General features: G+C 63.5%; 1 protein-coding gene across 13 annotated transcripts; it reads left to right on the top strand.

Annotated features, from left to right (window-relative positions):
* The first annotated feature begins 369 nt into the window (after positions 1–369).
* CHID1 (chitinase domain containing 1) lies at positions 370–27,762 on the top strand. 13 transcript variants are annotated; one of them, XR_013967530.1, is made up of 14 exons: positions 1,494–1,573; positions 8,899–9,025; positions 9,769–9,921; positions 10,449–10,598; positions 10,849–10,981; positions 11,678–11,722; positions 12,205–12,311; positions 12,664–12,725; positions 15,747–15,839; positions 19,076–19,177; positions 19,747–19,902; positions 27,064–27,169; positions 27,401–27,443; positions 27,583–27,762. XR_013967530.1 is itself a non-coding variant. In XM_080815728.1 (14 exons), exons 3-14 carry the CDS (start codon positions 9,811–9,813, stop codon positions 27,679–27,681), a joined length of 1,182 nt encoding a protein of 393 aa, XP_080671854.1. In that variant the 5' UTR covers positions 1,508–1,563; positions 8,899–9,025; positions 9,769–9,810; the 3' UTR covers positions 27,682–27,762. The 13 variants fall into 13 exon arrangements, 9 of the variants coding, with proteins under 9 accessions (XP_080671856.1, XP_080671852.1, XP_080671857.1 ...); XM_080815728.1 differs by having other exon boundaries at positions 1,508–1,563; positions 27,064–27,144; XR_013967532.1 differs by having other exon boundaries at positions 1,520–1,563.

Raw genomic sequence — 27,762 nt, 5'->3', positions numbered from 1 at the left:
GTCATGATCCCGGGGTCCTGGGATCGAGCCCCGCATCGGGCTCTCTGCTCCGCAGGGAGCCTGCTTCCCCCTCTCTCTCTGCCTGACTCTCTGCCTACTTGTGATCTCTGTCAAATAAATAAATAAAAATCTTAAAATAAAATAAAACAAAATAAACCTTACTGTGGCTGAAAGTTGTGCACCCATTCGAAGTCAGTTTTCTATCCAGGTTCTAGGGCCCCTTGGCATCCACCAGCGGGGAGGGGAGCCTGACACCCCAGAACCCTGCGGGGGGCGGGTTTTGCACTGTCTCTCCTTCCTGCCTGCTCTCGAGTTTCAGGCAATGCTGGCTCAGAGTGAACCCCAAGTGGACTTTGCCGTTCTTCTGCTCTGAAGACCTCTGACCTGAACGGGAGCTCATTTCGACACTGAATCATGCCTGAATGCCTTTCTCACTAGACCTTTGATACTACGGGGTCTCCTTAGCATCCCCAGGACTGAGTAGGTCCCTGGACACCTAGCAGAGCTGACTGGGGTCCTCTCCAGAGCTCTGCCTGACCTGGGGTCACTACCCAAAGGTCAGGCCTCAGGGCTGAGCTGGGTGCCAGGAACACGGAGCCGCCTGTGGCCACGTGGGTCAGCGCTCGCAGCGGCTCCAGGCCTCTCTGGGAGGGCTGCGGGGGGTCAGCTGGCAGGAAATGGGGAAGAGAAAGAAGGAAACAGGACTAGGAAGAGAGAGAACGAAGTTCGGTTCAGAAAGAAGCGTCTCAGCGGCGGAAATGGGGAAGCGAGCCAGGCCGCGCGCCCCGGGGCTGGAGGGGCCGAGCCGGGCGGGGCCGCGCGCCCCGGGGCTGGAGGGGCCGAGCCGGGCGGGGCGGCCGTGCGGTTTTCTGCGGGAGACTGCCCGGAACAGCTAGGGATGGGGGCGGGGGCTGCACCCAGAGCAAAACGCCCGGGGACGAGAGTCGCTGGCCACGTCGTGCCCGGTCCCCGCGGTGCCCATTCCTCCTGACCGCGCTGGGCCGGCGGGGGTTCCGCTGCCTCTGGGGGGGCTCCGGCCTGTGGGAGCTGCCGCCGGCCGCCGCAGACCCTGGAGGCAGGACGGAGCCCCGGGGCTCGGATGGCGGGGGCGCTCGATGCCCCGGGGCCACACGGACGCTGCCTGCGGCGGAGGACTGGACAGCGCTTACTCGGGGGCATGTGGGGGACGTCGGGGGGGGCAGGAGGGAGCGTGGCCGCCAGAGGGGAAGGAGGGGCGCCGGCAGACGCGACTCCCGGTGGTCACCGCGTGGGCGCCTCGCGGCCAGGCTGGAGCGCCAGCCCCCGCCCCTACCCTCGCGGTCCCCCGCCCGGGCCCTGTCCCGGGCTCCCTGCCCTCTGCCCCGGACCGCGTCCTACGCCAGCCCCGGCCCCGGCCCCGCCCCGGCCCCGCCCCACACCGGGGCCCCGCCCCCGGGCTTCGGCCCCGCCCCAACCCCGGCGTGCCGTGCGCGGCGGCTGCGCTCCAGCGTTCTGGGGCGGGACTTCCGGCAGCGCCTGCGAGCGTCTTCCGGTCGCGCGCGAGGGTGGTCCGGCCGGCCTGTGGTACGTGAAGGTGAGCTCCGTGGCGGCCGGCCGGGGTGGTGTCCGCGCCCCGCGTCTCGGCGCCTGCTGCTCCTCCTGCTCGCGCGGCCTCAGTCCCGCGCCGCGAAGTGGGCTCGCGGGGGACGCGTGTGAGAGCAGGAGGCGCGGCCCGAGGGGGCGCGGGTGTGAGAGATGGAGCGGGGAGCGTGCGGGCTGCCGCGAGTGCGGGCGAGAGCGTGCGGGGCCTGCGAGGGAACCGGTGTGAGAGTGAAGGGGTGCGAGCCCGTGTGTGCAAGACAGGGTGGGAGGGAGGACCTGAGGAGACGAGTGTGACCAGCACGCTTAGCGTGACTGAGGTGGGTGTGAGCGTGCGGGGCCGGTGAGAGCGGGTGTGAGCGTGCAGCGCTGGTGTGAACGGGTGTGTGTGAGCGTGTGGGGCCGTTGTGTTTGTGAGTGGGTGTGAGCGTGCGGGGCCGGTGTGGGTGTGAGCGGGTGTGAGCGTGCGGGGCTGGTGTGAGCGGGTCTGTGTGAGCGTGCGGGGCCGGCGAGAGCGGGTGTGAGCGTGCAGCGCTGGTGTGAGCGGGTGTGTATGAGCGTGTGGGGCCGCTGTGGGTGTGAGTGGGTGTGAGCGTGCGGGGCCGGTGTGGGTGTGAGCGGGTGTGAGCGTGCGGGGCCGGTGTGAGCGGGTCTGTGTGAGCGTGCGGGGCCGGTGTGGGTGTGAGCGGGTGTGAGCGTGCGGGGCTGGTGTGAGCGGGTCTGTGTGAGCGTGCGGGGCCGGTGAGAGCGGGTGTGAGCGTGCAGCGCTGGTGTGAGCGGGTGTGTATGAGCGTGTGGGGCCGCTGTGGGTGTGAGTGGGTGTGAGCATGCGGGGCCGGTGTGAGCGGGTCTGTGTGAGCGTGCGGGGCCGGTGTGGGTGTGAGCGGGTGTGAGCGTGCGGGGCCGGTGTGAGCGGGTCTGTGTGAGCGTGCGGGGCCGGTGTGGGTGTGAGCGGGTGTGAGCGTGCAGCGCTGGTGTGAACGGGTGTGTGTGAGCGTGTGGGGCCGTTGTGTTTGTGAGTGGGTGTGAGCGTGCGGGGCCGGTGTGGGTGTGAGTGGGTGTGAGCGTGCGGGGCTGGTGTGAGCGGGTCTGTGTGAGCGTGCGGGGCCGGTGAGAGCGGGTGTGAGCGTGCAGCGCTGGTGTGAGCGGGTGTGTATGAGCGTGTGGGGCCGCTGTGGGTGTGAGTGGGTGTGAGCGTGCGGGGCCGGTGTGAGCGGGTCTGTGTGAGCGTGCGGGGCCGGTGTGGGTGTGAGCGGGTGTGAGCGTGCAGGGCTGGTGTGAGCGGGTCTGTGTGAGCGTGTGGGGCCGGTGAGAGCGGGTGTGAGCGTGCAGCGCTGGTGTGAGCGGGTGTGTATGAGCGTGTGGGGCCGCTGTGGGTGTGAGTGGGTGTGAGCGTGCGGGGCCGGTGTGAGCGGGTCTGTGTGAGCGTGCGGGGCCGGTGTGGGTGTGAGCCGGTGTGAGCGTGCGGGGCTGGTGTGAGCGGGTCTGTGTGAGCGTGTGGGGCCGCTGTGGGTGTGAGTGGGTGTGAGCGTGCGGGCCCGCTGTGAGAGCGGGTGAGAGTGCGGGGTCCTGGGAGAGAACAGGTTGAGAGCCGGTTTGTGCCAAACGGTGTGGGAGTAAGCGTGGGACAGGAGGGTGACCAGCACACTTAGTGTGACTGGGCTGCTGAGCCAGGGCGTGGTGGCCACCCTGTCCCAGAGGCCAAGCCAAAGTGCGGGGCAGGTGGCCTGTGCTGGTTGGGGGACGCCGGGCTGGGTCCCTCTGCGTTGGGCCGCAGGCCTTGAAAGCCAAAGACGTTGCGCTCTGGAAGGTGACTTGGCCCCTCGCTTCCCGCAGAGCCAGGGGACAGCGGGTTGGTGGCAAAATGGACCTCGAGCCCCCTGCGGCGTCCGGTGTCCCCGGCTGTGTCGGGTGCGTGTAGCACGGGGCCGCGGGGCAGCTTCTTCACTTCCGGGCGGGACGCACTCCGGTCCCTGGGCCCGGGCCTGGCACGCCGCCCCGGGGGCAGTGAAGGTCCCCAGGGCCAGGCTCGTCCTGCCTCTCCCGCTGCCCTCACTTCCCAGAGCGGTCTGGCCCCTCACGCGGGAGCGCGGTCGGCTCCGGGACGGGTGCGGCCGAGACTGCGCGCCACGGACCGTCGGCTTGCGGCGAGAACGGCTGGACTCTGTTAGCCAGACAGTGGCTCGTGGTCCGCCGCATGTTGGTGACACACTCAGGGCACATCGGTTAGCATTTCTCATGCTGCGTAGGACTCAAGAGTGAGACCAGTCTGATGAGTCAAAGTCAGTTTCCCTTTTTTTTTAAAGACCTATCCATTTCGGGGAGTGGGGAGGGGGGACAGGGAGAGAAACGCACTCCCCGCTGAGCGGGGAGCCTCTCTCGCCTGACCCTGACTCCGCGACCTGAGCCGAGAGCGACCTGAGCCGAGAGCGAGCGCTGGACGCTCAGCCCACAGAGCCACCCAGGCATCCCTAGAAATCAGTTTTTTAAAAGTGAGGATAGGAAAATTTGCAGTGTTTCCCCAAGCATGGGCAGCTCTGGTGAGCGGCTTTCACGCGACACACGCCTGTGCACACACGCACACCTGTTCTGGCCTGTGACACACCGCTACTGTGGGTCTCACAGAACACTTGAAAGTTACTGCTGTGACGTGCTGTCCTTTGGTCGGCACACGGCTGACAGTCCTCCCAGGAGCCTGGAGTCCCCGGAACACAGTGGCTCTCGGTCGTTAGAGCAGATCGGAGACCCCTGCCTTCCAGGGCCCCCCTCGGGGACCACAGACATGAAGTGGTCACTGACACCACAGTCTGCGGGCCCGTGCTGCCTGAAGGAGGTCACTGGTGTGTGTGAGGAGAACCGACATGAGAGCCGGGGCTCTGCAGAGAGCACGATGGGAGAATTTGCCCTCAGGCCTCCGGAAGGATGGCGGGGGGGGGGGGGGGGGCCCGCGGCACGTAGCAGGGAGCCATGGGAGGCGCCGGACGAGGCCTTGCTGCTGCTCAGGTCCCCCACGGGTCCCGGCAGCTCACACGGTGTGTCCTCCCTACCACATGTCAGGCATTTGGCCTGGAAAGTGCACGGCCGGTCAGGGAGTAGCCCAGCACTCAGGAGCAACCCACTCACGATACCATCGCGCCTCATGCCGGGGCTGGCCGCTGGGCACAGTCGGTGGCAGTGCCAGTCCAGGCCTTGAGCTCAGTCCGGCTCTTTCCGTTGCTGCCTCCACTGTATGCGGAGCCTGGCAGGGCCCATCTCCCTTCCCCCAGACGCGCTCCGTCTCTACCCTTTCCTCTTTCTTCCTTCCCCACGGTGTGAAATAGGCCAAGGGGCAGGTGAGACATAGGCAGAGGGGTCTCTAGGTGGGTGGGCAGTAGGTGGGGCAGCAGTCCGTGGACAGAGGACCTGGAGGCTCCTGGGGCACACCCCAGGCTACTCTGGATTGCTTGAGGACCTCCCTACTGCTTGGTTTCTCATACTTTCCGTACTCAGTGACCCAGACCTCCACCCTGGAGCCGAGGAGGAGACTAAGGTCATGGAGTGGACCCCGGGGGGCTGGGGTCAAAGGTGGGGGTGCCTGGCAGAGTAGCCCCTCCGCCCCACTCCATGTGGCTCCTGCCAGCAGGTGCGCTTGTCCGTGGATGCACAGCTGTCCTCTCAGCTCTGCAGCCCCTCGTGCAAGCATGTTTGCTCAGGTGTCTTTCTGGCCTCCTGGTGGCCAGGCTTCTGAGAGTTAGCCCCTCACAGCTTGGCAGCCGCGATGTCAGCCTAACCAGATGAGTTCTGTGCCACTTGCCCTCTGCTGTGGCTGAGGGAGCCCAAGAGCTGTGGTCACAAGATGGGAGGGGGCAGGGACTGTTGTCCTTGATGATTCTGATGCCAGGAAGTGTCAGGAGAGGGGCTGCTGGGGAGGGGAGGGGAGGGGAGGGGGCAGAGGATGGCAATCTGGACCCGGGTCTTTGCTTCCTTCCCCACAGCCCCTTCAGAATTGCCCTTGCATCTGTGTCCCTTCTGTCCTCCTGTGAGGCCCTTGGGCCAGCCTTTTGTGCCTCCCTGCCTCTTGGGGAGGGACCTCCAGGGCTCCTCACCCTGGCCTTTGTTCTCCCAAGGGCAGGTATGCCTTGCAGCTGCCCAGGGGGTGACGGCCCGAAGCCATGCAGCCTGTGCTGCTCTGCCAAGGGAAGTTGCTGAAGAGGAGGGTTTGGGAGGAGGTAAAAACAGGCTCCCGGCCAGGAGGTTCACAGGGTGGAGGGGATGGAGGGGTGAGTGCTGCAGAGGGCCTGACTCTCAGCACATGACAGGGCGTACCCTGCCTGGGGCTCTGGTGACCCCATAGCCACTGCTCATCAGGAGGCTCTGCTGGCTCCCTGGGGCCTGTGGTGTCTCCTCTGGCTCTGCCACCAAGTGGTTCCTTAGCTGGTCTGGAGGGGGCAGTCCAGCCGTGAGTCTGTGGACCCACACACTTGCACACCTCAGAGCCTCATTAAGACTACAGCCAGCCTGGGCCTGCCTGCTACTCAACTGCCCTGGGAGTGAACAGCAAGGAGGCAGAATGGCTGGGGGGTGGGGTGGGGGGGACAGAACCTGAAGGAACTGCAGGCTCTTCAAAGGCCAGAGCAGGAGAGCCAGAAAATACAGCTGAGCCAAAAAGACGCAGGGTGATCGGCAGATAGCCTCCTCCTTTACTTTGTAGCATCGCCCTGTCTGTACCGTATACACACAGGAATTCTTAAATAAGGCTGGGATCCTTTTGCATGTGTGCGTTTCATAACATTTGCACCCACCAGTGCACCGAGCACCTCGGTGCCTGTCCATACTCAGCGTACGGAAGTGTGGGTTACCCTGTTCAGGCAGTGCTGTGATGAACCACCTCCGTTCCCCACAGAAGCGCAGGAGTCCCCCAGACTCTCATTTGTGAAAGGAAACGTATTGGACAGTATATTTATGACTAGATTGTCATCCAAAAGACTTGTGCAGATTTGGTGTGAGTTGGTGGTGCTCCAGGTCCACACTGTTAGCATCGTCATCTCTGGTGCTCACCAGCACTGTGTGTCAACTCTTTCAATTGCTGGTGAAGCGGAGGTGCTCTTTCTGGGGCTTAAGGCCTCTCTCTGTAGTCCAGGGGATCTCTGTATAGTCCAGGGCGTCTCCGCCTATTCCAGGGGATCTCCGTGTGATCCAGGGGATCTCCATGTATTCCAGAGGATCTCTGCGTATTCCAGGGGATCTCTCTGTAGTCCAGGGGATCTCCACGTATTCCAGAGCGTCTCTGCCTAATCCAGGGGATCTCCGCGTGTTCCAGGGGATCTCTGCCTATTCCAAAGCGTCTCTGCCTAATCCAGGGGATCTCTGTGTGTTCCAGGATGTCTCTACGTATTCTGGGGGATCTCTGTGTGTTCCAGGGGATCTCTGCATAGTCCAGGGGATCTCCACGTATTTCAGGGTGTCTCTGCCTAGTCCAGGGGATCTCCGCGTGTTCCAGGGGATCTCTGCCTATTCCAAAGCGTCTCTGCCTAATCCAGGGGATCTCTGTGTGTTCCAGGATGTCTCTGCGTATTCTGGGGGATCTCTGTGTATTCCAGGGGATCTCCGTGTAATCCAGGGGATCTCTGCCTATTCCAGAGGATCTCTGCGTATTCCAGGGCGCCTCTCTGTAGTCCAGGGGATCTCCACGTGTTCCAGAGCGTCTCTGCCTAATCCAGGGGATCTCTGTGTGTTCCAGGGGATCTCTGCCTATTCCAGAGGATCTCTGCGTATTCCAGGGGATCTCCGTGTGATCCAGGGGATCTCTGCCTATTCCAAAGCGTCTCTGCCTAATCCAGGGGATCTCTGTGTGTTCCAGGGGATCTCTGCCTATTCTAGAGGATCTCTGCGTATTCCAGGGGATCTCCGTGTGATCCAGGGGATCTCTGCCTATTCCAGAGGATCTCTGCGTATTCCAGGGCGCCTCTCTGTAGTCCAGGGGATCTCCACGTATTCCAGAGCGTCTCTGCCTAATCCAGGGGATCTCTGTGTGTTCCAGGATGTCTCTGCGTATTCTGGGGGATCTCTGTGTGTTCCAGGGGATCGCCGCATAGTCCAGGGGATTTCCGTATATTCCAGGGTGTCTCTGCCTATTCCAGGGGATCTCTGTGTATTCCAGGGGATCTCTATGTATTCCAGGCGATCTCTGTGTATTCTGGGGCATCTCTATCTATTCCAGGGCGTCTCTGTGTACTCCAGGGCATCTCTGTGTTACAGGTATCTCTGTATCTTGGGCATGTATAACGTGGGGTACTTCTGCATTATTGGTTATCTCTGTGTTACAATGTGTCTGTATTACACAGTATCTCTATTATGGAGTATGTGTATTGCGGGGTTTGCCTGGCTTTGCAGGGTATCTGTGATAGCATGTCTGTATGGGGTACCTGTGTGTTAGGGAGTTTGAGGTTCTGTGTACTAAGAGGTATGACTACACCTCTTTGTTTCCTATATTTTTGCAGTGGGGCATTTTTTGTTGGAGTGTCTTTTTTCTTTTTTGTGTAAGATTTTATTTATTTATTTATTTGGCAGAGAGATAGAGAGCACAAGTAGGCAGAGCGGCAGGCAGAGGGAAAGGGAGAAGCAGGCTCTTCATCAAGGAGGAACCCAATATGGGGCTCGATCCCACGACCCTGGGATCATGATCCGTGCTGAAAGCAGCTGCTTAACTGAGTGAGCCACCCAGGCACCCCTTATTGGAGCCTCTTATTCTTTTTATTTCTTTTTTTCGTTAACATTTTATTTATTTATTTGACAGAGAGAGAGATCACAAGTAGGCAGAGAGGCAGGCAGGGAGGGGGGGAAGCAGGTTCCCTGCTGAGCAGAGCCTGATATGGGGCTCAATCCCAGGACCCTGGGATCATGACCCAAGCTGAAGGCAGAGGTTTTAACCCACTGAGCCACCCAGGTGCCCCTTATTCTTTTTTTTTTTAATAAATATTTTATTTATTTATTTGACAGAGACAGTGAGAGGGGGAACACAAGCAGGGGGAGTAGGAGAGGGAAACACAGACTTCCCACCAAGCAGAGAGCCTGATGTGGGGCTTGATCCCAGGACGCCAGGATCATGACCTGAGCCGAAGGCAGACACCCAGAAGACTGAGCCCCCCAGGCAACCTGACTCTTTTTCTTGATTTGTAAGAGTTCTTTGCTCATTATGGATAGATAATGGGTAGGAATGCTTTGTGAAGTACGTTCTAATTATTTTTTTCTGGCTTATTCTTTAAATTTGCTTTTTTGTTTCCTAAATGAAAGTGTCGCTTTTTTTTTTTTTTTTAAAGATCTTATTTATTTATTTGACAGAGAGCGCACAAGCAGGGGGAGCGGCAGGCAGAGGGAGAGGTAGAATCAGGCTCCCTCCCCCCCGCCCCCGCCACCAGCAGGGAGCCCGATACAGGCCTCGATCCCAGGATCATGACCTGAGCCAAAGGTAGCTGCTTACCAACTGAGCCACCCAGGTGCCCCTAGAGTGTCATGTTTCTTTCTTTTTCTCTTTCTTTCTTTCTTTTTTAGGATTTTATTTATTTATTTGAGAAGAGAACACAAGCGGGGGTGAGGGGCAGAGGGAAAGGGATAAGCAGACTCCCCACTGAGCAGGGAGCCCAACGCAGGGCTCAATCTTAGGACCCTGAGAGCATGACCTGAACTGAAGGCAGACGCTTCAGCAACTAAGCCGCCCAGGTGCCCCTAAAGTGTCACATTTCTGTGTAATGAATTCCGTTGGCGTGTTCTTCTCTAACCTCCACACTGCTGGCGTACTTGGAAGGGCCTTCTCCGCCTGAGTTTACAGAAGCAGACACCCATATTTTCTTCTAGCCCTTTCCATGGCTTTGCTGTTTTACACTTAAGCCCTCCAGTAGCCTGGATTTCTTTGGGTTGGTGGGAGGCAGCCGCCGTTTTCCCAGATGGCACCCATGGTCAGGGCAGCCCGGAGGCAGTGGGGAAGGTTTTCTGACTAGCAGCAGGGAGACCCCTTTCTGGGCATCTGAAGAACAAGGGGCCGAGCAGTGCCGGGGGCTGGGCAGGCCGCTGGGGCTAGCCCAGGGTAGGGCTCTGTCCCGGGACCAGTGCCCAGGCCAGTGCCACGAGGACCCAGGCCCTATGAGGGGCTCCATTTGGCAGAGGGGACACCGCACACTGCTGGCGGTCATGTGTGCTCTGCTGTCCCCGCAGCCCCTGGCCCCCGAGGTTGGAGCGCACAGTGGCGCTCCCGCCATGAGGACACTGCTCAGCGCATTGTGGCTCGCTCTGGCCTGCAGCCCTGTCCGTACTACTCTGTCAAAGTCAGATGCCGGAAAGGCCGCCTCGAAGACGCTGCTGGAGAAGGTAGGCGTGTTTTGGAGGCTGGCTTCTTCCTGCCCCCTGGAGTTGTGTGTCAAGGCCTGTGATGCTGGACTCTATGGGCCCAGAGCCTAGGGCCTTGGCCTCCTTGGGCTGCCGGCCAGTACTGCCCCAGGCTCTGGCTGATGGCCTGAGGGGGAGCAGCTTCTGGCGATGGGGCTGAGGGTGTGCCGGCCCTCGCTAGCCCAGAGTTCGGCCTTCACCCTGCCTCTGCTTCTTCCCACGGCCACACTCGCATCCTGCCTTGTGGAGGTCTGTCATATGCGCCGCAGTCCGGCGGATCCGACGAGAGACCAGCCACGCCTTTGTGCCATTTTGCTGGGATGGGAGAGTGACTCCTTAGGGACTGTCAGCTCCTCAAGGGTGGGCCTTTCCCTGTGGGTTCCGGTCAGTGGCACTGTGTTGGTCCCAGGACACAGTGCCTACCTGATCAGAGGACCATTGCGCAAGGTCCTGTGGCCTGCCTGTGGACGGCAGGCCCTGACCGCTTAGTCCTGTTGCTTTCATCTCAGACTCAGTTTTCAGAGAAGCCTGTCCAAGACCGAGGTCTGGTGGTGACGGACCTTAGGGCTGAGGATGTCGTTCTGGAGCATCGTAGCTACTGCTCAGCCAAGGCCCGGGAGAGGCACTTTGCCGGGGATGTCCTGGGCTACGTCACTCCAGTAAGCCGGGCCCTGGGGCGGATAGGGAGGTCCCGAGGGCAAGGTGGCCACTGGAGTCCACCTCCCAGGGCTGCTGCCATGCAGGGGCATGGGGAAAGAATGATCGAACAAGTGACAGCCATCCCCTGGGTTTTCTGGGGACTTGTCTTGCATGGCACAGGTGGGCCTGTGGTGTCCCGGTCCAAAGGTGTCTCGAGGGCCCTCTGTCCACAGCTGCAGGTGCGCTCACCTGTTCTCCATTTTCTGCCAGTGGAACAGCCATGGCTATGACATTGCAAAGGTCTTCGGGGGCAAGTTCACGCAGATCTCGCCCGTGTGGCTGCAGCTGAAGCGGCGGGGTCGGGAGATGTTCGAGGTCACGGGCCTTCATGACGTGGACCAAGGTTCTTGCGTTGCTGCTCATCTGTGCTGGTCCTGAGGGCTCAGAGGGTGTGAGTGCATGTCCGCCTGTGTGAGTGTGAGGGTGTGACTCGGGGTGGGAGTGTGTGTATAGCTGAGTGTGTGTGCACGAGCGTGAGACTGTCTGCCATTGGCCCAAACTCTGTCCCCTTTGGCGGTTTGTACGCAGGGTCCAGGGAGGAGGTGTCTGGGAGGGCCCAGCTGTCTTGGCGGCCACCTCTGTGAGCATGCACCCAAGTTCACATAGCTGTTCTCCTCTGGAGTTTGAAGAGGGGATGTGTTAGCTAGTTGTGGTGTTCTGAGACCTGAAGCCATCCCTTGATGCTGGGAGAGCAGTGTCAGAGGACACAGGCTGTACAGCACTGGGACCTAACCCTCAGGCACCCTTTAGCTCCAAGAAACAGTCCCAGCCCCCTTAGAGGCCACCTTTCTCTAGATGTGGCCAGTGCCACCACTTGGTCTCTGGTGGCCCAGAGGTCTGACCTGCCCTGGCTGCTCCGCAGGGGGAGGAGAGGGGAAGGGAGAAGAAGGGAGGGGAAGAGGAGGGGGCTGGACCCACGGAGTCTCTTCTGCCGCCTCCCCTCTTCACGTCCATTGCAGGTGCCCCAGCATTTTCTCCCTCGGGAGTGGGCTGGGTCTTCCTGCGTCCCTGCTTTGACTGTCCTCTCCTCGTCCCACAGGATGGATGCGAGCGGTCAGGAAGCAGGCCAAGGGCCTACGCATAGGTGAGTCCGGTGGGCCTGGGCTGTCAGGGCCCCCAGCCCTTAAGCCACACGCTGTGAGGTAAAGGCCCTGGCAGGAGCAGGCAGAGAGTGATGCCAGCCCACCTGCCCAGTCCCAGGGCTCGCAGCTGGCAAGGGTGTTCTCAGAGCACAGTGGGATTAGCAGGGTCTGGGGATTGGAGCAAGGGAGCAGGTGACAGCTGCACAGGAGGAGCCATGTGGGGTGGGGCCGGCTGGGGACTGATCCAGGTGGAAGACAGTCCAGTAGGAGCCAGGCAGTGAGGAGCTGGAGGAGCTGGGGTCTGGGCATTCAGAAACTTGGTGCGTGCAGGGAAAAGAGGTGGGCGTTACCCGATGCCCCGCCCTTGCCAGGCCATATGGGTGCTCAGCTGTGTGGTCATTCTGCTGTGGTGGCCAGGGGCTACCCTGAGGGCAGGGCCAAGTACAGAGGGGTCACAATCCCTGTGTGGGTCTGTTCCCCCAAGTGCCCCGACTCCTGTTTGAGGACTGGACTCATGAGGACTTCCGGAATGTCTTGGACAGCGAGGACGAGATAGAAGAGCTTGGCAAGACCATGGTCCAGGTGGCCAAGGTGAGGCCTGGCACTGCATGGGGTCAACAGAGGCTGCCCTAGGCTTCCTCTTGGCCACAGAGGTCCTCTGGGCTAGGGAGGCCTCCCTCGGGAGATACCTGACTGCCCACTGCCCTCGCAGCCCTCCAGGCCCCCAGGGGTTGGGGTTGGAGAGGCGCATGAGTGAACAGGACACACGAGGCTGAGCCCTTCTGCTCCCGGCTCCTGTGGAGACCTCCACACTGCACCCTTCAAAGAGGGGCTTCGGGGCCTGCCATGACCTCCCTGATGTGTGGTGGTGGCCGGCTCTGTCACCTTCCCACCCACCCCTCCGAGGCTGTCGGACCCTCCCCACCTGCCCTGTGCCTTTCAGAGCCAGCACTTTGACGGCTTCGTGGTGGAGGTCTGGAGCCAGCTGCTGAGCCAGAAGCACGTGTGAGTGGGCTGTGTGCTCTCCCGGCCCCCCGGCGTCCTGGAGGGGGCTAAAGGAAGGACTGAGGGAGCGCCGCCACGGGGAGGGCCTTCTTCCTCCAGTCTCCACCCGGGGCAGGGGCGGCACCTCAGAAGCATCCGAGGGCCAGCGTCTGGCCCTCACCACGCTGCACGGATGGGCAAGGGAGTGTGATAAGCGTCCCCCAGGAGTGCCCGACCGGGGAGACCGGCCCAGGTGGTAACAGCAAGGGTAGGCCGGGACATGGGCAGGAGCTCCTCTACCAAGAAGAGGTCCGCAGAGTGCGGCTACAGAGTCATCTAGCACACGAGCAGCCACCCCGGCCCGCAGGCTCTACGTGCTCCCCTCACAGTGGCTCCCACACCGCCTGTGACCAGAGTGACCAGGCAGAGTGGGAGTGGTCAGGTGTCTCCTGCAGTGGCCACCACCCATTTCTGTCAGGGACATGGGGTCAGCCCCACAAAGGACGAGGGGTTGTCAAGCTCTCCTGTGCGGGGCGCTTTGAATGTTTGCACAGCAGAGCAGTGGTGTGACCTGCACGGGGCCGGGGCAACAGAGGCTGGCGGGCAGCAGAGGCTGGCGGCCAGCTACCCCTGGCTCTGGAACAGCCATCGCCTCCCTCTTCTGCCTGGAGAAGTCTCAGCTCCAAGCCTGAGCCGCTCCCCCACCTTGCTTCTCCATGCCTGTCTGCCCCAGCAGGGAGCCCTGGGCTCGGGCGGTCCCCCGTTTCTGCCCTGCAGCTGCAGGCCATTCTCTGTCCACTCAGAGGTGGTGTCGGAGTGCAGGTGGAAGGCGTGGAAGGCGTGCCGTTGGCTCTTGTCTCTGCCTGGGGCCCGGCGGGCCTGGGGGCTCCCTGCCCGGGGTTGGAGGGGCAGGCCTGGCTGGGCGGCTGTGGCTCCCACTGCACTTGGGCCCGAGTCTGTAGCCCCGGGAAGGCCCCGAGGCCCAGTTTGTGGGGGGGGTGGCTAGAGAGAACGTGAGCCAAGTTGAAGGGCTTCCCATGTTTGTCAGGAGCTGGCATAGGGCCAGTGTGCATGGGGTCCTGGCTCAGCCCAGAGACCCTCCTCACCTCTCCTCCTAGGCAACAGCCCTGACAGGGTGACCTTGCAGCACCTTCTGGAGGTGGAGCTGGAGCCCTTCCCCTGCAGCTTCTCACCAGGCAGCTTGATTCTGCCCGCTCACTGCAGGGGTGGACGCCTGAGCCGCAGCTAGGATGTAGCAGGCACGTGTGGCGGGCCGGCCAGCAGGGTGGGCAGGCCAGGTGGAGTGGGGCGGAGAGCAGCCAGCAGAGCAGATGGCTCGGGCCGCGGTGCTACCTGGGAGCCATCTCCCGGGACGGGATGGGCCGGGCTGCAGTGAGGCATGATGGGAACACTTCACGAAGCCGTCCCCACCTGTCACCCTCTTTGGGGCGTCTGACGAGGTGTATGAGGGCACCATTTCCTTCTGGAGAGGTCAGCCTGGAAAGGCCGTTGTGGCAAATGCTGTGGGGCACATGGCCTGTGCGGTGTGGTGGGGACTATGGCACAGCACTGCCTGGACGCCCTGGACTCCAGGGTCCAGCGTCCTCCGGCCTCCCTGCCACGTAAGTCCTCGGGAGGAGCAGGTGGTCTGAGCAGGGGTAGCAGGCAGGGCTGGCGCCCAGCTCTAGTGAGTGTCCTGGTCCCCTCCATGTGCGCCCAGGGCACGCAGGTGACCCTGGGTTCCCAGCTGGTGAGTGCTGCCCCAGGAGCACAATACCAGCCTTCCCTTCTCACAAAGATGCAGTCCCAGGGCCATCCAGAAAGCTAGGAAAGCTGGTGACAGTGCTGCAGACAACATGACAGCTGTTGGAAGCGTGGATGGGGCATGTGCCCTGCAAGGGCTTGACCGGAGCCCAGGCCGCCTCGTTGCAGGAGAGACTCCCCCGTGCCAGGCCCCACTCCAGCTGAGCCACGCTCCCACAGTCGGTACCCAGCCCATTCTCGTCCAGACGGCCGGGGCCACACCTGTACCCTGCGCATGTGTGTGGGGCCTTGAGATGGGCACTGGGCCCCGTGCCCTGGCTGTGCAAGGGTAGCCAGGACAACACCCACCGTCCCTGCTGGTGAGCGTCCCGCTGCCCCAGCCCCTCTGATTGGCCCCATGCGTGGGCACTGGACTCACTGTGCTCTGCAGACTGGGCCCAGGCCAGACAACCCAGAGGCAGCTTGGTTTCCTGCAGGGCTCCTGGGTGCCTGTCCCTTGGTGGTCCTCGCTGCATGGCATGAGGGGGAGGGGGAGCCCGGAGCCGGGTTAGTCTCCATTCCACTGGCCATACCTGGTGTGCCTCTAGGGGCCAGAGGAGCCCATGACTGCAGCTCCCTCTGTCCCCCACCTGGTGGCCCACTTCCTGTTGAGACATGTCTACGCCCAAGTGGAGAGTCGCACCTGCTGTCCACCCTAGGACTGAGACAGACGGCTGTGTCTGGGTCTTCCAGGCTCCGGGTGGCCACAAGAGGGGGCTGGGGAGTTGTGGCCAGTGCTCTGGGGCGCTAGGCTAGGACTCTGCCTCAGCACAAGGCCTGGTTGGTGCCGCTGCCCTTGCTTTTCTGGTCCCGAGGCACCTCTCAGGTGCTGTGTGACACCCAGTAGGTCAAGTGGTGTTTCATGGCTTGGGCTGACCCAGTCACCAGCAGGTCAGCATCCAGGATACCTGTAGGTCCTTCCCCACCTCGGGGCCAGGCTGTGTGTCTGGGAGAGTCCAAAGGTGATGGGATGCTGCCCAGACACCCCTTTTTTCCCCATGCCATTCTGTGGGTGACCCTGAGCAAGGAAGGACAGGAACCAGCCACATTCTGAGCAGGCCCAGTTTGGGGGGAGGGTGGCCCCTGCAGGACCTGCCGGGCTGCCTTGGGCGTCTGTGTGGTGCAGGGCCACACTGGAGCCCTCCAGGGTGGTAAGTACCCATACAGGGGCGCCTGCCCTGTAGCAGGTTAGGCTCGGGCCCCTCGGCTTCCTGCCCTTGATCTCCAGGTTCTTCACAGGGGTCTCATCCACATGCTCACCCACCTGGCTGAGGCCCTGCACCAGGCTCGGCTGTTGGCCATCCTGGTCATCCCACCGGCAGTCACGCCCGGGTAAGTACCAAGCTCGCTGAGGGCAGGCCGCTCCTTCCTGGTCGGTGGCAGACCTGGGTGGGTAGATGCTGTGGGGCTGGGGACCCACATCAGCCACGGCAGCAAGTCCTTGCACGGCAGCAGCGGAAGGCTGCGCCCTTCCCCCCAAGCATTGGGAGACATTAGAGGTTCTTAAATTTGAAGGGCCACGTCTTTTAGACACTTCCACTCACTCTCAGGTGCAGCCCTGGACCTTCCCCATGACATAGACAAGTCCTTGGGTGGTCAGGGCCATGTGGTCACACAGCCTCCTTCCCCAGCCCGGCTCTTCACCCTTCTGGACCCCGGGGGACAGGGAGGCTGAGCAGGCCAGGCCCTAGTTGTTGGAGCCGTGTCCCCTCTCCCCAGGACGTCACCTGGTGCCTGGCACCATGGATGCTCCAGCTTTGTCATGAGGACCAGGGGCAGACCCAGGGTCCAATGGCAGGACATTGTTGGGGAGTTGGCCACAGAGGTCCGGGTGGGACCAGCTGGGGGCTCTGCTTGGCGTTTGCTAGCCCGGCGCCGTGGCCCACGGGTACATGCTGCTCTCCCACCACTGGCCCGGGAGGAAGCAGCTGGCCCCCATCGAGTGGCCACAGGGTGGTGTGCTGAGGGGTGGGAGCCGCATTGGGGGGCCTCCGGGGCCTGGGATATCCAGCTGTGGTTCAGAGCCCAGCGGGCTCACAGAAGTACCAGTTGCCACATGGAGCCTGCAGGGCACTCCAGCAGCTACAACAGCTGCTCCCTGGGGCGGTGCCGGCCTGGCCTTCGTGCTCCACAGTCCCCACCACGTGCCACTAGAGGCTGTGGACCGTGCTCCCCTGTGCCCTTTGCTCTACCTGGGCATCGGCCTGCTAGCTGAGTTTTCTCCCCACGTTGTCAAGGTCCTCAGTCCATACCTGTGTCCCCAGGCCGGCACCTCCCTCCTAGAGCAGGGCGGGCGCTGCTCAGCCCAGGAGGGAGCGCAGCCGGAGCCCCATCTCTGCTCTTCATCCTGCACATACAGGCGTCTGTGTGCATGTTGGTGAATGTGCGTGGGGTGCGCGTGTTCTAAGGCTCTGGTGGGGGCCTGCTGCTCCCGGGGCAGGGGCTCTTGTGGCTGCCTCAAGTTGGAGCTGGGGCTGGGCCTGGAAGAGGAGTGTTCCTCTGCGAAGGCCGAGGGGCAGGCTCTCTAGAGCCTGTAGACTTGGCTACGGCACTTGGTGCCCATTTCCCGGGTTTCTCAGTTTCTGTGAGTGGCTCGGGGAGCAGGGGCGGCTTGGCCTTGTCATTGTTTGAGGCCAGGAGCCATCCGTGGGATGGGTGCAGGAGGCGCCGTCCTCAGAGGCAGGGCCGGGGTGCCCACCTACAGCCCTCTCCACGGAGCCTAGCGGCTTCTGGCACAGGCATAGGGCAGGGGTGCGGAGGATGTGCTGGAGAGTCGGGGTGGTGACGGGTTGGCCGCCCCTCAGGGCCACCCCCCCGGGCCGGGCGTGGAAGGGCAGGAAGACTGCGGTGGGTGCATCTGTGCCTGGGGGTTCTTACCCTGCGCTCCCGGCACTGAGGCGGGAGGTAGACAGCCCGCCCCTCACTCTTTAGCCACCAAGGGCAGATGCACCGTGCTAAGGCAGCTGAGGGGGGATCTTGGGGGGACCGTGGCCAGTGTGGTCAGGGCTGAGGGTGGGGCTTTCAGGTGTGATGGGCGCCCTCCTGGCTACCTGGGTGTGCACTGTCCCGGCTGTATGCCAGCCCGGTGTTTCCCCGAGGTTCTGGCTGGTGGTGGCCTGCAGGAGCTCATCCCATAGACGACAGGGACCCCGTACACACTTGCTGACAGCTCCCCAGCAGGCCCAGCAAATCCTGCGTCCTGTCATTTTCTGTGGCAGGACGTCATCGTGTAGTGGGACACCATCGTGCCCGTCGTCCACCTCCCAGAGGCCTGCTGGTTCGGGCAGCCATGTTGACTTTGAGCCCTGCCTCTGGGGTTGCAACCCTGCCCCGTGGAGCTGCTGCCCTAGAGCTGTCACTCAGCTGTGAGCTCCCGGTGAAGGAGGGGCCGAAGGCTTGAGTCGCCCCCAGGCCTGTGGGGAGCAGATAGGGAGGGTGTGGGCGGTGACACCTGCCTTCCACACACCATCTGTCAGGTGCCCAGCAGGGCTGCTGTGGGGGCTGCCCTGTGGCTAGTGGCAGAGCCCAGTGGCCACGCACAGAACCTACACTGACCCCAAGGAAGACTGGGTGCCAGAGAGCTGGTCGGGGCTAGGACTTGGGGTTTACCAACAATAGGTGACCCCTCTCTGGTGTCTGGGGGCAGATAGCAGAGGAGAAGCGGTGTAGCATCGAGCTACAAGCATGTGGCCCCCGGGGAGCAGGGAGATGGGACAGGATCCTCCCTGGGGAAGAGATCAGTCGGCACCATGAGAAGTGGGTCCCCTGGGGCACCTGGGTGGCTCAGTGGGTAAAGCCTCTGCCTTTGGCTCAGGTCATGATCTCAGGGTCCTGGGATCGAGCCCCACATCGGGCTCTCTGCACAGCAGGGAGCCTGTCCCCCCCCCCCCGCCTGTCTCTTTGCCTACTTGTGATTTCTGCCTGTCAAATAAATAAACTCTTTAAAAAAAGAAGTGGGGTCCCCGGCAGGTTGGGGCGACTGCAGCAGTGGGGCCGAGTTCAGACATGGCAGCCGGTCATGGTGATGGAGGAGGGAGGTACCCACCATGTGGGGTAAAGCAGGAGGGGCTGATGGCAGAGGGTTGGGAGTCCTGGGGAGGGCAGCAGCGGTGGAGGCGCACAGGCTGGGAGCTGCAGGAGGAAGTTAAGGGGAAGACAGACCCCAAGGCGGGGGCCAGTGGGCTGCAGGGCCCCACCCTGCCCAGGCCAGCCAGCTCGGTGTGTAGGAGGAACCGTCTAGACGGGAGGCAGGGAGGGCCGGGATGGAGAGAAAGGAGCCTTTGCGTGAACACCGGCGTTGGGCTCGATCTGGTGGCCCTCTCAGCCCATCCCTGCTCTTGGAGTGTGGCCCTGACTTGGCTACGGGCTGTACCCTTTAACTGAGTGACAAGTTACTTTCCAGGGAAAGTGACCTGCAGCCCTCCCAGAGTGGAGGAAGGAAGGGGCGTGGTCTGGGAGCCCCCACAGCCAGCTTGCTCAGTCCTCGGGTGGACTCAGGTGCCAGCTGGGGATGGGGCTGGCTGGGCTGTGAGTGATGGGCAGTGGAGGACACGCGGCTCTTGTCGCAGGACCGAGCAGCTGGGAATGTTCACACACAAGGAGTTTGAGCAGCTGGCCCCTGTGCTGGACGGCTTCAGCCTCATGACCTACGACTACCCCACAGCACAGCAGTGAGTGTCTGCGCCGAGGGCCCCATGGGTTCTGTGCCTTGGGACAGAGATGCTCACCTCCTCTGGGGCCTGGACACTGGACAGGCAGAGGGGGCAAGGCCTGGTTTGTCACCAGCGTGCTTGGGGCCATATGGCTGTCAGCTCTTGGTTCCAGGGACGTAGGGGGCCTGGTCCCTTTTCCCCTGAAGCCCACAATTGCCCCTGCACTGAGCAACCTTCACGTTTTCGGGGCTTGCGAGAGGGGAGAGGACAGCCCTCACGGGAACACCGTCGTGGGGTATCCATCTGTGCCAGCATAGTGGCCGCTGGCACTGGGCCTGCCTTGTTGCCAAGGAGAAGCTGCTCCTGTGGGTGGGGTCACTGCCTCCAAGGGAGCCTGGGGCGTGGGCAGTGTCACAGTGCTGTCCGCCACAGAGGCCTGGGTCCAGCTGGAAGGTGCTGCAGGAGGCCTGCTGTCTGCTGCCCTCCTTCCCCCACGCGCGGCCCACTGCGCCAGCCTGGGGTGCCCACAGTACATGGTGGGAGGCCTCTGCCTGCAGCTGAAACCCACTCTTCCCTCGCCCTCACAGGCCTGGCCCCAATGCACCATTGTCCTGGGTTCGAGCCTGCGTCCAGGTCCTGGACCCCAAGTCCAAGTGGCGCAGCAAGATCCTCCTGGGGCTCAACCTCTACGGCATGGACTATGCAGCCTCCAGGGACACGCGCGAGCCTGTCATCGGGGCCAGGTGAGCCCAGGGTCCCCACGACATGGCACGGCCTCCTGTGCTGGCCTGCGCCCCGGCCCTCGTTCCCGTGGGTCTACGGGACTCCTGGGCGTGGTGGCTTAGAGCTGGGGAGGGGCCGGGCGGGGTCTGAGCCTGTCAGGTTGGGGGACACTGTCCCAGCACTGCCGCCGGGACACCCCTTGACCCCTTGAGGTTCCGCCCTGTCCGAAGGCGGGCAGACCGCCTGCCCAGAGCGAGAGGCAGGCGGGCCTGGCCCGGGAGGCCCCTGGTTCGGGTGCACACCCACACTCCATGCAGGGTCGTCTCCTGCCCAGGGGCCCCTCGTGGCTCTTCCTTCCCTTCTGCTGGTGGCACATTTTGTCAGCCTCATTTGGCGTTGGTTTTTTGGGAGATACTTCTGCTGGGTGTGTCCCCAGGCTGTCTCGTCCCTGTCTTCCTGTTGCAGCCGTCCGGCGACACGGCGCCGGGCGCAGTTTGGTGGCCGTCCTTTCACGTGTTTTTCTTTCTGTTTTTTGCACTTGGTTTGCATTGAGTTTTTGGGACCCATGTGTTTATACTTTTCATGAAATTTGGGAAAATTTTGGCGAGTTTCTTCAAATTTTTTTTTCTGTCCCTTTTTTCCTCTTTCCTCCTTCGGGCTCTCAAATACGTGCGTCAGGTCAGTCGTCCCCGCTCGCCGGCACTCACGTCGTTTCCTCCTTCGCTCGGTGTTCATTGGTGTTCATTGGTGTTCCGTGCCCGTGGCTCGCGTGCTGTCCCCTCCCTGCCTTTCCCGCTCCCGTGCTGTGGGGCTCACGTCCAGAAGTCCGTGCTGGGTGTCCTGCCCCGTGTCTCCGGCTCCTCGCACGTGTGGGCTTGGCTGCTACAGCCGCACTCAGAGTCCGGCCGCCCCGGGTCCGGTCTGCCGGCGCTTCTCTCCCCGTGCTCCTGTCTGGCCGTTGCCCTGCGGACCTGTGCTCCTGGGGTGGACTCCAGATGTTGTGAACCGCTTCGTTTGGGGCGTCCGGACGCCATGCGAGCTGGCCGCTCTTCTGCAGCGCCGTCCCGCCGGCGTAGATTGGGTCCGCACGCTGCGGCCTAGGGGCCTGCCTGTCGCGCCTGCCGTCCTTGCGGGCGCTTTCTCTGGGTCACCTGCAGGCCTGCCTCTGCCAGGGATCCGGCATGTCAGCCTGGGCAGGGGGCTGACTGCTCAGTGTGCCGCCCCACCAGGCCTGTCTATGCCTGTCCGGACCTGTTGTCCATGGAGACCCCGCCAGCAGTTTCCGGGGGCGGAAGCTGTTCGGTTGGCCCTTGGCTAGACTCACGAGTTCCGAGGGGCTGCTCCTAGCCACCTACCCTGGGGGCCGGGGGGCTTCCCTGTTTCCTCCAGGCCCCTCCTGCTCTGAGGGCTGGGCTTCCAGGACAAGGAAGAATGCCCATGGTGGGGCCACGACCGCCTCTCACTTCGGCTATCCCCTCCATTGGGGGGCATCAGGATCTGCTGTGCTCTGTGGCGGGGACGAGTCGGTGGTGGCCCCACCAGGACCACGTCCCGTGTCTGCACAGCTGATGCTGGGGTCCAGTGCAGGCCTGTAGTGCCCACCCCTCGCCTGCCCCTGGCGCCGGGCGCACTCTGTTGGAACGAGGACCTGCCCCTCTCTGCTGGGAAGGGCCTGGGGAGGTGGCGTGGCCTAAACGGCAGGAGCGGAGACAGGAGGCCAAGGACTGGCTCCCCAGCTCCTGGGGCCTGAGGTGGTGCCTGGCCAGTTGGCAGGGGCACTGCCCCATCTCCCTGAGGCAGACTGGGGTTCTCAGCACTGGGCCGCCCCGTACCCAAGAGCTCCCCACTCCTGTTCACCTGTCCTTCCGGCCAGGGCTGCTCTATGCTCCTCCTGTGCTGCCCCTCCCCCACTGCAGCCCCGCACTGATGGGATTGGTGAGAAAGTTCTAGAAGTACTGCTGGGGCCCCTGCTCTGCCCCGCGTCCTTGACCAGGTGCCTGGCTCACGGAGGCAGTGGCAGAGCCGTGTCCAGAGCTTGGGCTCCCAGCACCAGCCCCCAGGCCTTCAGGGAGCCTCGCAACACTGTGTGCCGACCGGGCAGCTGGGCGTAGGGTCCTGCATGTGAGGCCAGAGGGCCCCAGGGCCCCCTGCCCACCCCTGCTCCAGCCTCGGGCTCTGCTGGCCCAGGCCTGTGCAGCCAGGAGGTAGAAGCCCTGCGGTGCTCAGGCCGCCTGCGCTCTCGTACCAACACTGCAGACCCTCACTGCCCCTGGTCCCGGAGACTGGAAGGCCCAGATGCAGGAGCGGGCAGGGCGCCCCCCCGCCCCCCGCCCCGAGGCCTCTCTCCTCAGTGTGGATGGCCGTGCTCTCCCTGGGTCCTCATGGGTCGTCCCTCCGTGCATGTCTGTGTCCTGATCCCCTTTTCCTGTAAGGAGCCCGGTCACACAGGATCAGGGCCACCCCGGGGACCCCATGTTCCCTCCAGCACCTCTGTAGAGGCCCCGGCTCCAGATGTGGCCACATCCTGGGGTGCTGGGGGTCAGGGCTCCAGCATAGGAATCTGGGGGACGCAGTTCTTCCCTGCCACCACCTCTGCGGGGAGAGTCACCGTATTCACTCGGGGTGGGCCCACAGCAGCACGTGGCGTGGATCGTCAGGCTTGTTAACCCCCAGTCTAGCCGTGAGTCCCGCACACACCCACTGGTCACATGCTAGAAGGCACCATGAGGCCTCCAGGGGCGACCAGCATCAAGCCTCTTACTGTGGGAGGCAGGGAGGCGGGGCCTCGATTACGCGAGCCCCCACCCACCACCTGCTCTCAGACTTGCGGCACTTCTGGCTGCCCCCCCATCCTGCTCCTCACCCTCTTCTGAGATGTCCCCCACTCGGGCTGCCAGCCCCCTCCCCTGCGGGCAGGAGGCCGAGGAGGGGGTGGCACGGCTCCGGCCTGAGGGCAGCGGGTTGGTCGGAGGCTGGTCTGCCGGCCCAGAGGATACGGCTGGGCCGTGTGTCCAGGATAAACACAGGCCGCCCTGACCAGTCAGGCAGGAGGCCTCCCCCCAGCCTCCGCGTCCCCCTGGCGAGCAGATGGCAGCTCAGCAGGGCCTCCCGCGTGTCCGAGTGGGCATAGTGCTGCGGCGGCGGGGCCACGGCCCATGCGTCTCAAGGGCACGTGGAGGGCAGGCCGCCGGTCCCACTTCAGCCCTGACTGGTGGGTGTGTCCCATAGAGAGGGGCTGAGGGGCCTTGGGTGGTGGTGACAGGCCCGTGGCCGGCAGGCAGGGGCGATACTATAGCCTCTGGGCATTGGGTGCTGACCGACCTGAGGATTTTGAAGCAGGCAAGGGGCCACATCTGCTTCTCGGGAGGGCCGTGGCGGCCGGCTGCCCCGGAGTCCCCTCCACCCCAGGCCTCTGCCTGCCTCACTTTAGAATGGGGCCAGGCCTGGTGCCCTGAGACCAGGCAAGAGACTGTAGTCCTGATGGTGGCTCCCGGGGTCCTCCTCATCCCCCGCCTCGTCCCCCTCCTTGTCCCCCCCCCGTTTCCCCCCTTGTCCCCCTCACAGCCCCCGGGTAATCACAGGCTGCAGGGCGGAAGGGGCTGACGCCGCAGGCTTTACCTGGTCCTTTATTTGCCTGTGCAGTGGGATCCAGGTGGATAAAAGTGTCATTAGTCCCCAGGGATGTTTGAGGGAAGGAGCAGGTGCCCCCAGGGGGCCCACCTCCTGCTTCACTTTCCCCTCCCCTGGGAGTTCCCCTCTGGATCCTGGTAGGCTGGGGGCCGCACCCTCCAGGGTGGGCAGGAGAGGCCATGGCGGGGGGGGGGGTGCCTGGGGGACTGGCTTCTGAGCCCTGTGAGGAGACCCCGGGGTCCCAGAAAGGGCTTCTCACTGGTCCAGTGGCAAACAGGGCTGCAGTTCCAAAAAGGGACCCTTGAGCCTTGAGCCCCAGATGAGGTGTGGAGGGGCAGACACGTGGCCCTCAGTGTGGTCACTCCCCACAGCCCCCCATGCGGTCAGATTCACGTTTAGGGGGCCTTTGCCAAAGCAGGGTCTCAAGCAGAGCATGTTCCTGGCATAGCACCTTCCCTGGGCTTCGCGGCACAGTGAGCTGGCCCTGTGGAAGGGTACACGGGGCTGCCAGGGATCGGGAGCGATGTCCCCGGCCTCCACAACAGGGGAGTCGAGCCTAGGGAGGCGTCACATCCCCCACCCCAGGTCAGTCTGGGGTGAGAGCTGCAGTCCAGACAAGGACCGCAGCTCCTGGTGAGAACAAAGGACACAGAGCGGGGTGGTGGCGGCTGGCCCCCCCAACGTGGGCTGAGCACTCTCCCCACACCCGGCATGAGCCCCCCTGCACCTGAGTGCCTCCCACCGATGTAACACCAACAGGGAGCTGCCCCTCGGGCCCCTGTGGGTCTGTCTCCACCTCCTTTGCCCACAGCCTGATTCTTCCAGGCAGTCCTCCTGGCCTGCAAAGGGGCCTGACATGGGTGCCCCTTTCAGGGCCACACCTCTTTGATCCGGGAGCCAGATGTTAGAGCTCAGCTCAGCAAGGCTCTGGATTGAGGCTGGGGGGGGGGGGGCTCTTGTCGGGCACCCTAGAAAGGCAGTTCACCAGGAGACACACCCTGGCCAGCCCCCCCAGGAACCTGCAGTGATGTACCCTGTTCCCCACACAGCTGACGATGGGCCAGGCGTGGGGTGCTGGGGGGCCCTGCAGTCACTCAGGCTCACCAGCTCTGCACCAGTAGTAGCCGGGGCAGCCTGTTTCAGGGTTGTCTGCCATCCCTATCTTGGCCTCTCCGACGCTGAGCCCTGGGCCCATTGCGGCAGGTGTCCCCAGTCCATTCCAGGGAGTGTGGGACCAGCCGCTTCACCATCTGCTCTGCCCCAGACGGAGCCAGGAGCCCGTGGTGGGGGCAGGAGGCCAGCTCCCTCAGGCCTGGCCTGTGGCCTCCTGGCCTCTGCCAGCCAGGCCTGGGTTCTGTGGCTGCCAAGGGGGCCTCAGGGACCCTGGTCTGCAGTGCCTGAGAGTCCCTCCCAACTTACAAGTCTCTGCTGGCCATCCCCAGACAGCACACAGACCTGTCATGACCATGGCCAGGCTCCTCTGTGTGGCCCAGTCAGTCTCCAGCTTTGGGGATTCTGGGCAGTTGTGAAGCCCCCGGAGGTGGTGTGGGTCTAGGTGCTGATCTATAGATCCCCATGCCTGCCAAGTCCTGCCCGAGAGGCTGTCCTGCTTCGCTGGTGGGCCGAGATGTTCCTAGGGCCTGGCCAGCCCCACAAGATCCCCAGCACCAGTCCAGGTGGATACCTGTTCTGAACCTTTGGGGTCTGCAGCCCTCACCCGGCGGGGCCTCTCCTGCCCCTGCCCAGGGATCCCCCCAGGACCCCAGGGAAAGGCAGCCCCAGCTGGACCACAGCCAGATGGGTCCCTAACGGGCAGGTCATGCTTGGCAGTGTCCTTGAGATCCAGGGCACCAGAGCGTCACGGGCACTCAGGGGCTTAGGGATGGACACTTCCCTGCAAGGCCAGTCCCTGTGGCCTGACAGCGGCGCTGGGAATCCCCCTCCTCCTGGTCAAGGACAGCAGGTCCATGCGAAGGCCCCATGGGCAGGGAGCTGTGGGGTGAAACTCGCAGGCAGGCTGCTGTGTCCCCGTCGCCGTGCCCCATCTCACTCCAGCAGCCCCTGGGCAGCCTCCCTGGGCTGCTTCTCGGGTCTGAGTTCCCACGGCCCCGGGCCTTCTGTCCGGCCCTGGGCCTTGCTTTGGTCTTCGTCCTCCTTTCCTTTGCTGGGTGCTGCCTCCCAGCGGCCCGCTCCTGTCTTGTTCCTGGGCCTCCTCGTGCACCTTGCTTGGAGTGTGCCCATCCGTCACGGCCCGGCTCCCTGGGTGCCTTCTGCTGTGCCCTGCCCACGAGGGGCAGCCCTGGGGGAGCCCCGCTGCCTGTCAGGGGCCCTGCAGGCCAGGGTCCTCATGTCACCCGAGACGTGACTGGCCGGGAACCCACTGGACTTCCCACTCCAAGGGGGCTCTGGGTTGGCAGGGGCTGCGGTGCGGTGGCTCTGCCGTAGCAGGACCGGCAACAAGGAGAGGCCACTGGGCATGTGGGTCCCACCCTTCGTGTTTGTCAGGCCCCGGGACTCCTGGCCAGTGGGAGGTCAGGAATCTGGGCTGGCGGGGACCCCTCCTAAGGTCGGGGTGCGGGCAGGTCCTCAGGCCAGCTCGGCAGCGGTCCAGCATGGACGGCTTAGACTCGGCCCAGCCCGTCGCGTGCCTCTGGTCTCGTGGGGGCAGGGGTCCCAGCGTGGCGTGCAGGGAGACCTCAGGCCCTGCCACAGAAGGTGAGAAGCCACAGGCTAGTTTCCTTTGGAGTGGAGGGGCCCCTGCACCCCTCCCACCCTCCACCGGGCCCTCCCTCCCTGGCTGTGGCGGGTCTTGCACACACGCACCCCGATTCTGTCTGGCCTCCGTGGTACTTTCCGATGTGAGGCCTTGTCGTGTCGTGGGAGGCGTCCTTCACACCCACGAACTCAGCGTGGCCAAGCCTGCCAGGCCGGCCCGTTCGGTGCCTTCATGTGTGCAGCTGGCACCTCAGATGCCATAGTCTCCTCAGCCAGAAAGAAGCCCTGCACCCTCCTGGCAGCAGCCCCCTGGATGACCGGTGACCACTGAGCCGCGTTCTGTGAATTTGCCTCTCCTGTGACACTCAGCAGTCCCACGAGCGCCTGCTCTGCCCCCAACGCACGTGCCCTCACTCTGTCCACACGGACACTCGTGGGGCAGAGAGGACACAGCAAGAGGCCTGGTCGGGACACCCAGTGCCTTGGTGCCGTCCCACACTTAGCTGTGCAGCCCACAGGTGCCGCCGGGCCCGCTGCTCCCATCTCAGCAGCCGTCTGTCGGCATCTCTGTCCTTCCCCTGCCCCCGAGGGAGGACTCGAGGCCCCCAGCCCACGCGGGCCCAGGGCTGAGGGTCCCAGGCGCTGTCCTGTGCTCCCATGTCACGGGTGCACATGTGACCCTCCCACAGTGGGTGTGCTGCGGGCACTGCCTACACCGACGGGGGTCGTAGCCTCTGTGTCCTGCTGCCTGCCTGTGACAGCCTCCGCTGGCGTGGCCCCTTCAGGTGTCCGGGCAGTCTCCAGGACGCCCACACCCATGCTGCGGCCTCCCCCAGGTACATCCAGATGCTGAAGGACCACAGGCCCCGGATCGTGTGGGACAGCCAGGCAGCAGAGCATTTCTTCGAGTACAAGAAGTGAGTGTCCAGCAGGAGGCCCTAGGTGAGGGGTGTGCCTGCCCAGGCCGGCCAAGGGCTCCGGGGCCACCAGCCCGAGCACCGCCTCCTGAGGGCTGCGTGGCCCAAGCCGTGGGACCCGTGGAGGGCCCTTCCCTGCGGGATGCAGAGACCTCTGCTGGAAGGGGAGACCGGGCCGGCTCTCCCTTCCACTCGGTCGGGGGTGGCGGGAGGAGCAGAGGCCGGCGGGAGGCAGAAGGCCCATCGTCTTTTGCAGAAGCCGCGGTGGGAGGCACATGGTCTTCTACCCGACTCTGAAGGTACGCGTGGGCCGGCCCTGATACTGGGAGTGGGGCAGCAGGTGGAGCCCCTCCCACAGTGACCCTTGCCCTCAGCGAGGCCGAGGGGTGGGGAGTGGTGGGTACGGGGAGGCCTGGCTGACGCTCCCTGCGGTGGCAGTCTGTGCAGGCGCGGCTGGAGCTGGCCCGGGAGCTGGGCGTCGGCGTGTCCATGTGGGAGCTGGGCCAGGGCCTGGACTACTTCTACGACCTGCTCTAGGCCTGGCCGTGAGCGGACGTGTGCTTCCCCAGCGACGCAGTGACCGGTTCACACTCGAAATACAGACTCTTCTCGGTTTTC

This window comes from Martes martes, assembly GCF_963455335.1.
Source record: "Martes martes genome assembly, chromosome: 10".
Lineage (NCBI taxonomy): Eukaryota > Metazoa > Chordata > Mammalia > Carnivora > Mustelidae > Martes > Martes martes.
The sequence above is the reverse complement of the archived record's forward strand: the minus strand, read 5'-3'. Positions and strand labels throughout refer to the sequence as shown.

What these genes read in the sequence shown, in the direction of transcription:
- CHID1 (XM_080815730.1), top strand. Translation starts at nt 9,811, where the DNA reads ATGAGGACACTGCTCAGCGCATTGTGGCTCGCTCTGGCCTGCAGCCCT. An exon ending in CCTTCATGACGTGGACCAAG is followed by an intron (nt 10,982 to 11,677) that starts GTTCTTGCGTTG and finishes CTCGTCCCACAG; the next exon opens with GATGGATGCGAGCGGTCAGG. An exon ending in CCACCGGCAGTCACGCCCGG is followed by an intron (nt 15,840 to 19,075) that starts GTAAGTACCAAG and finishes CTCTTGTCGCAG; the next exon opens with GACCGAGCAGCTGGGAATGT.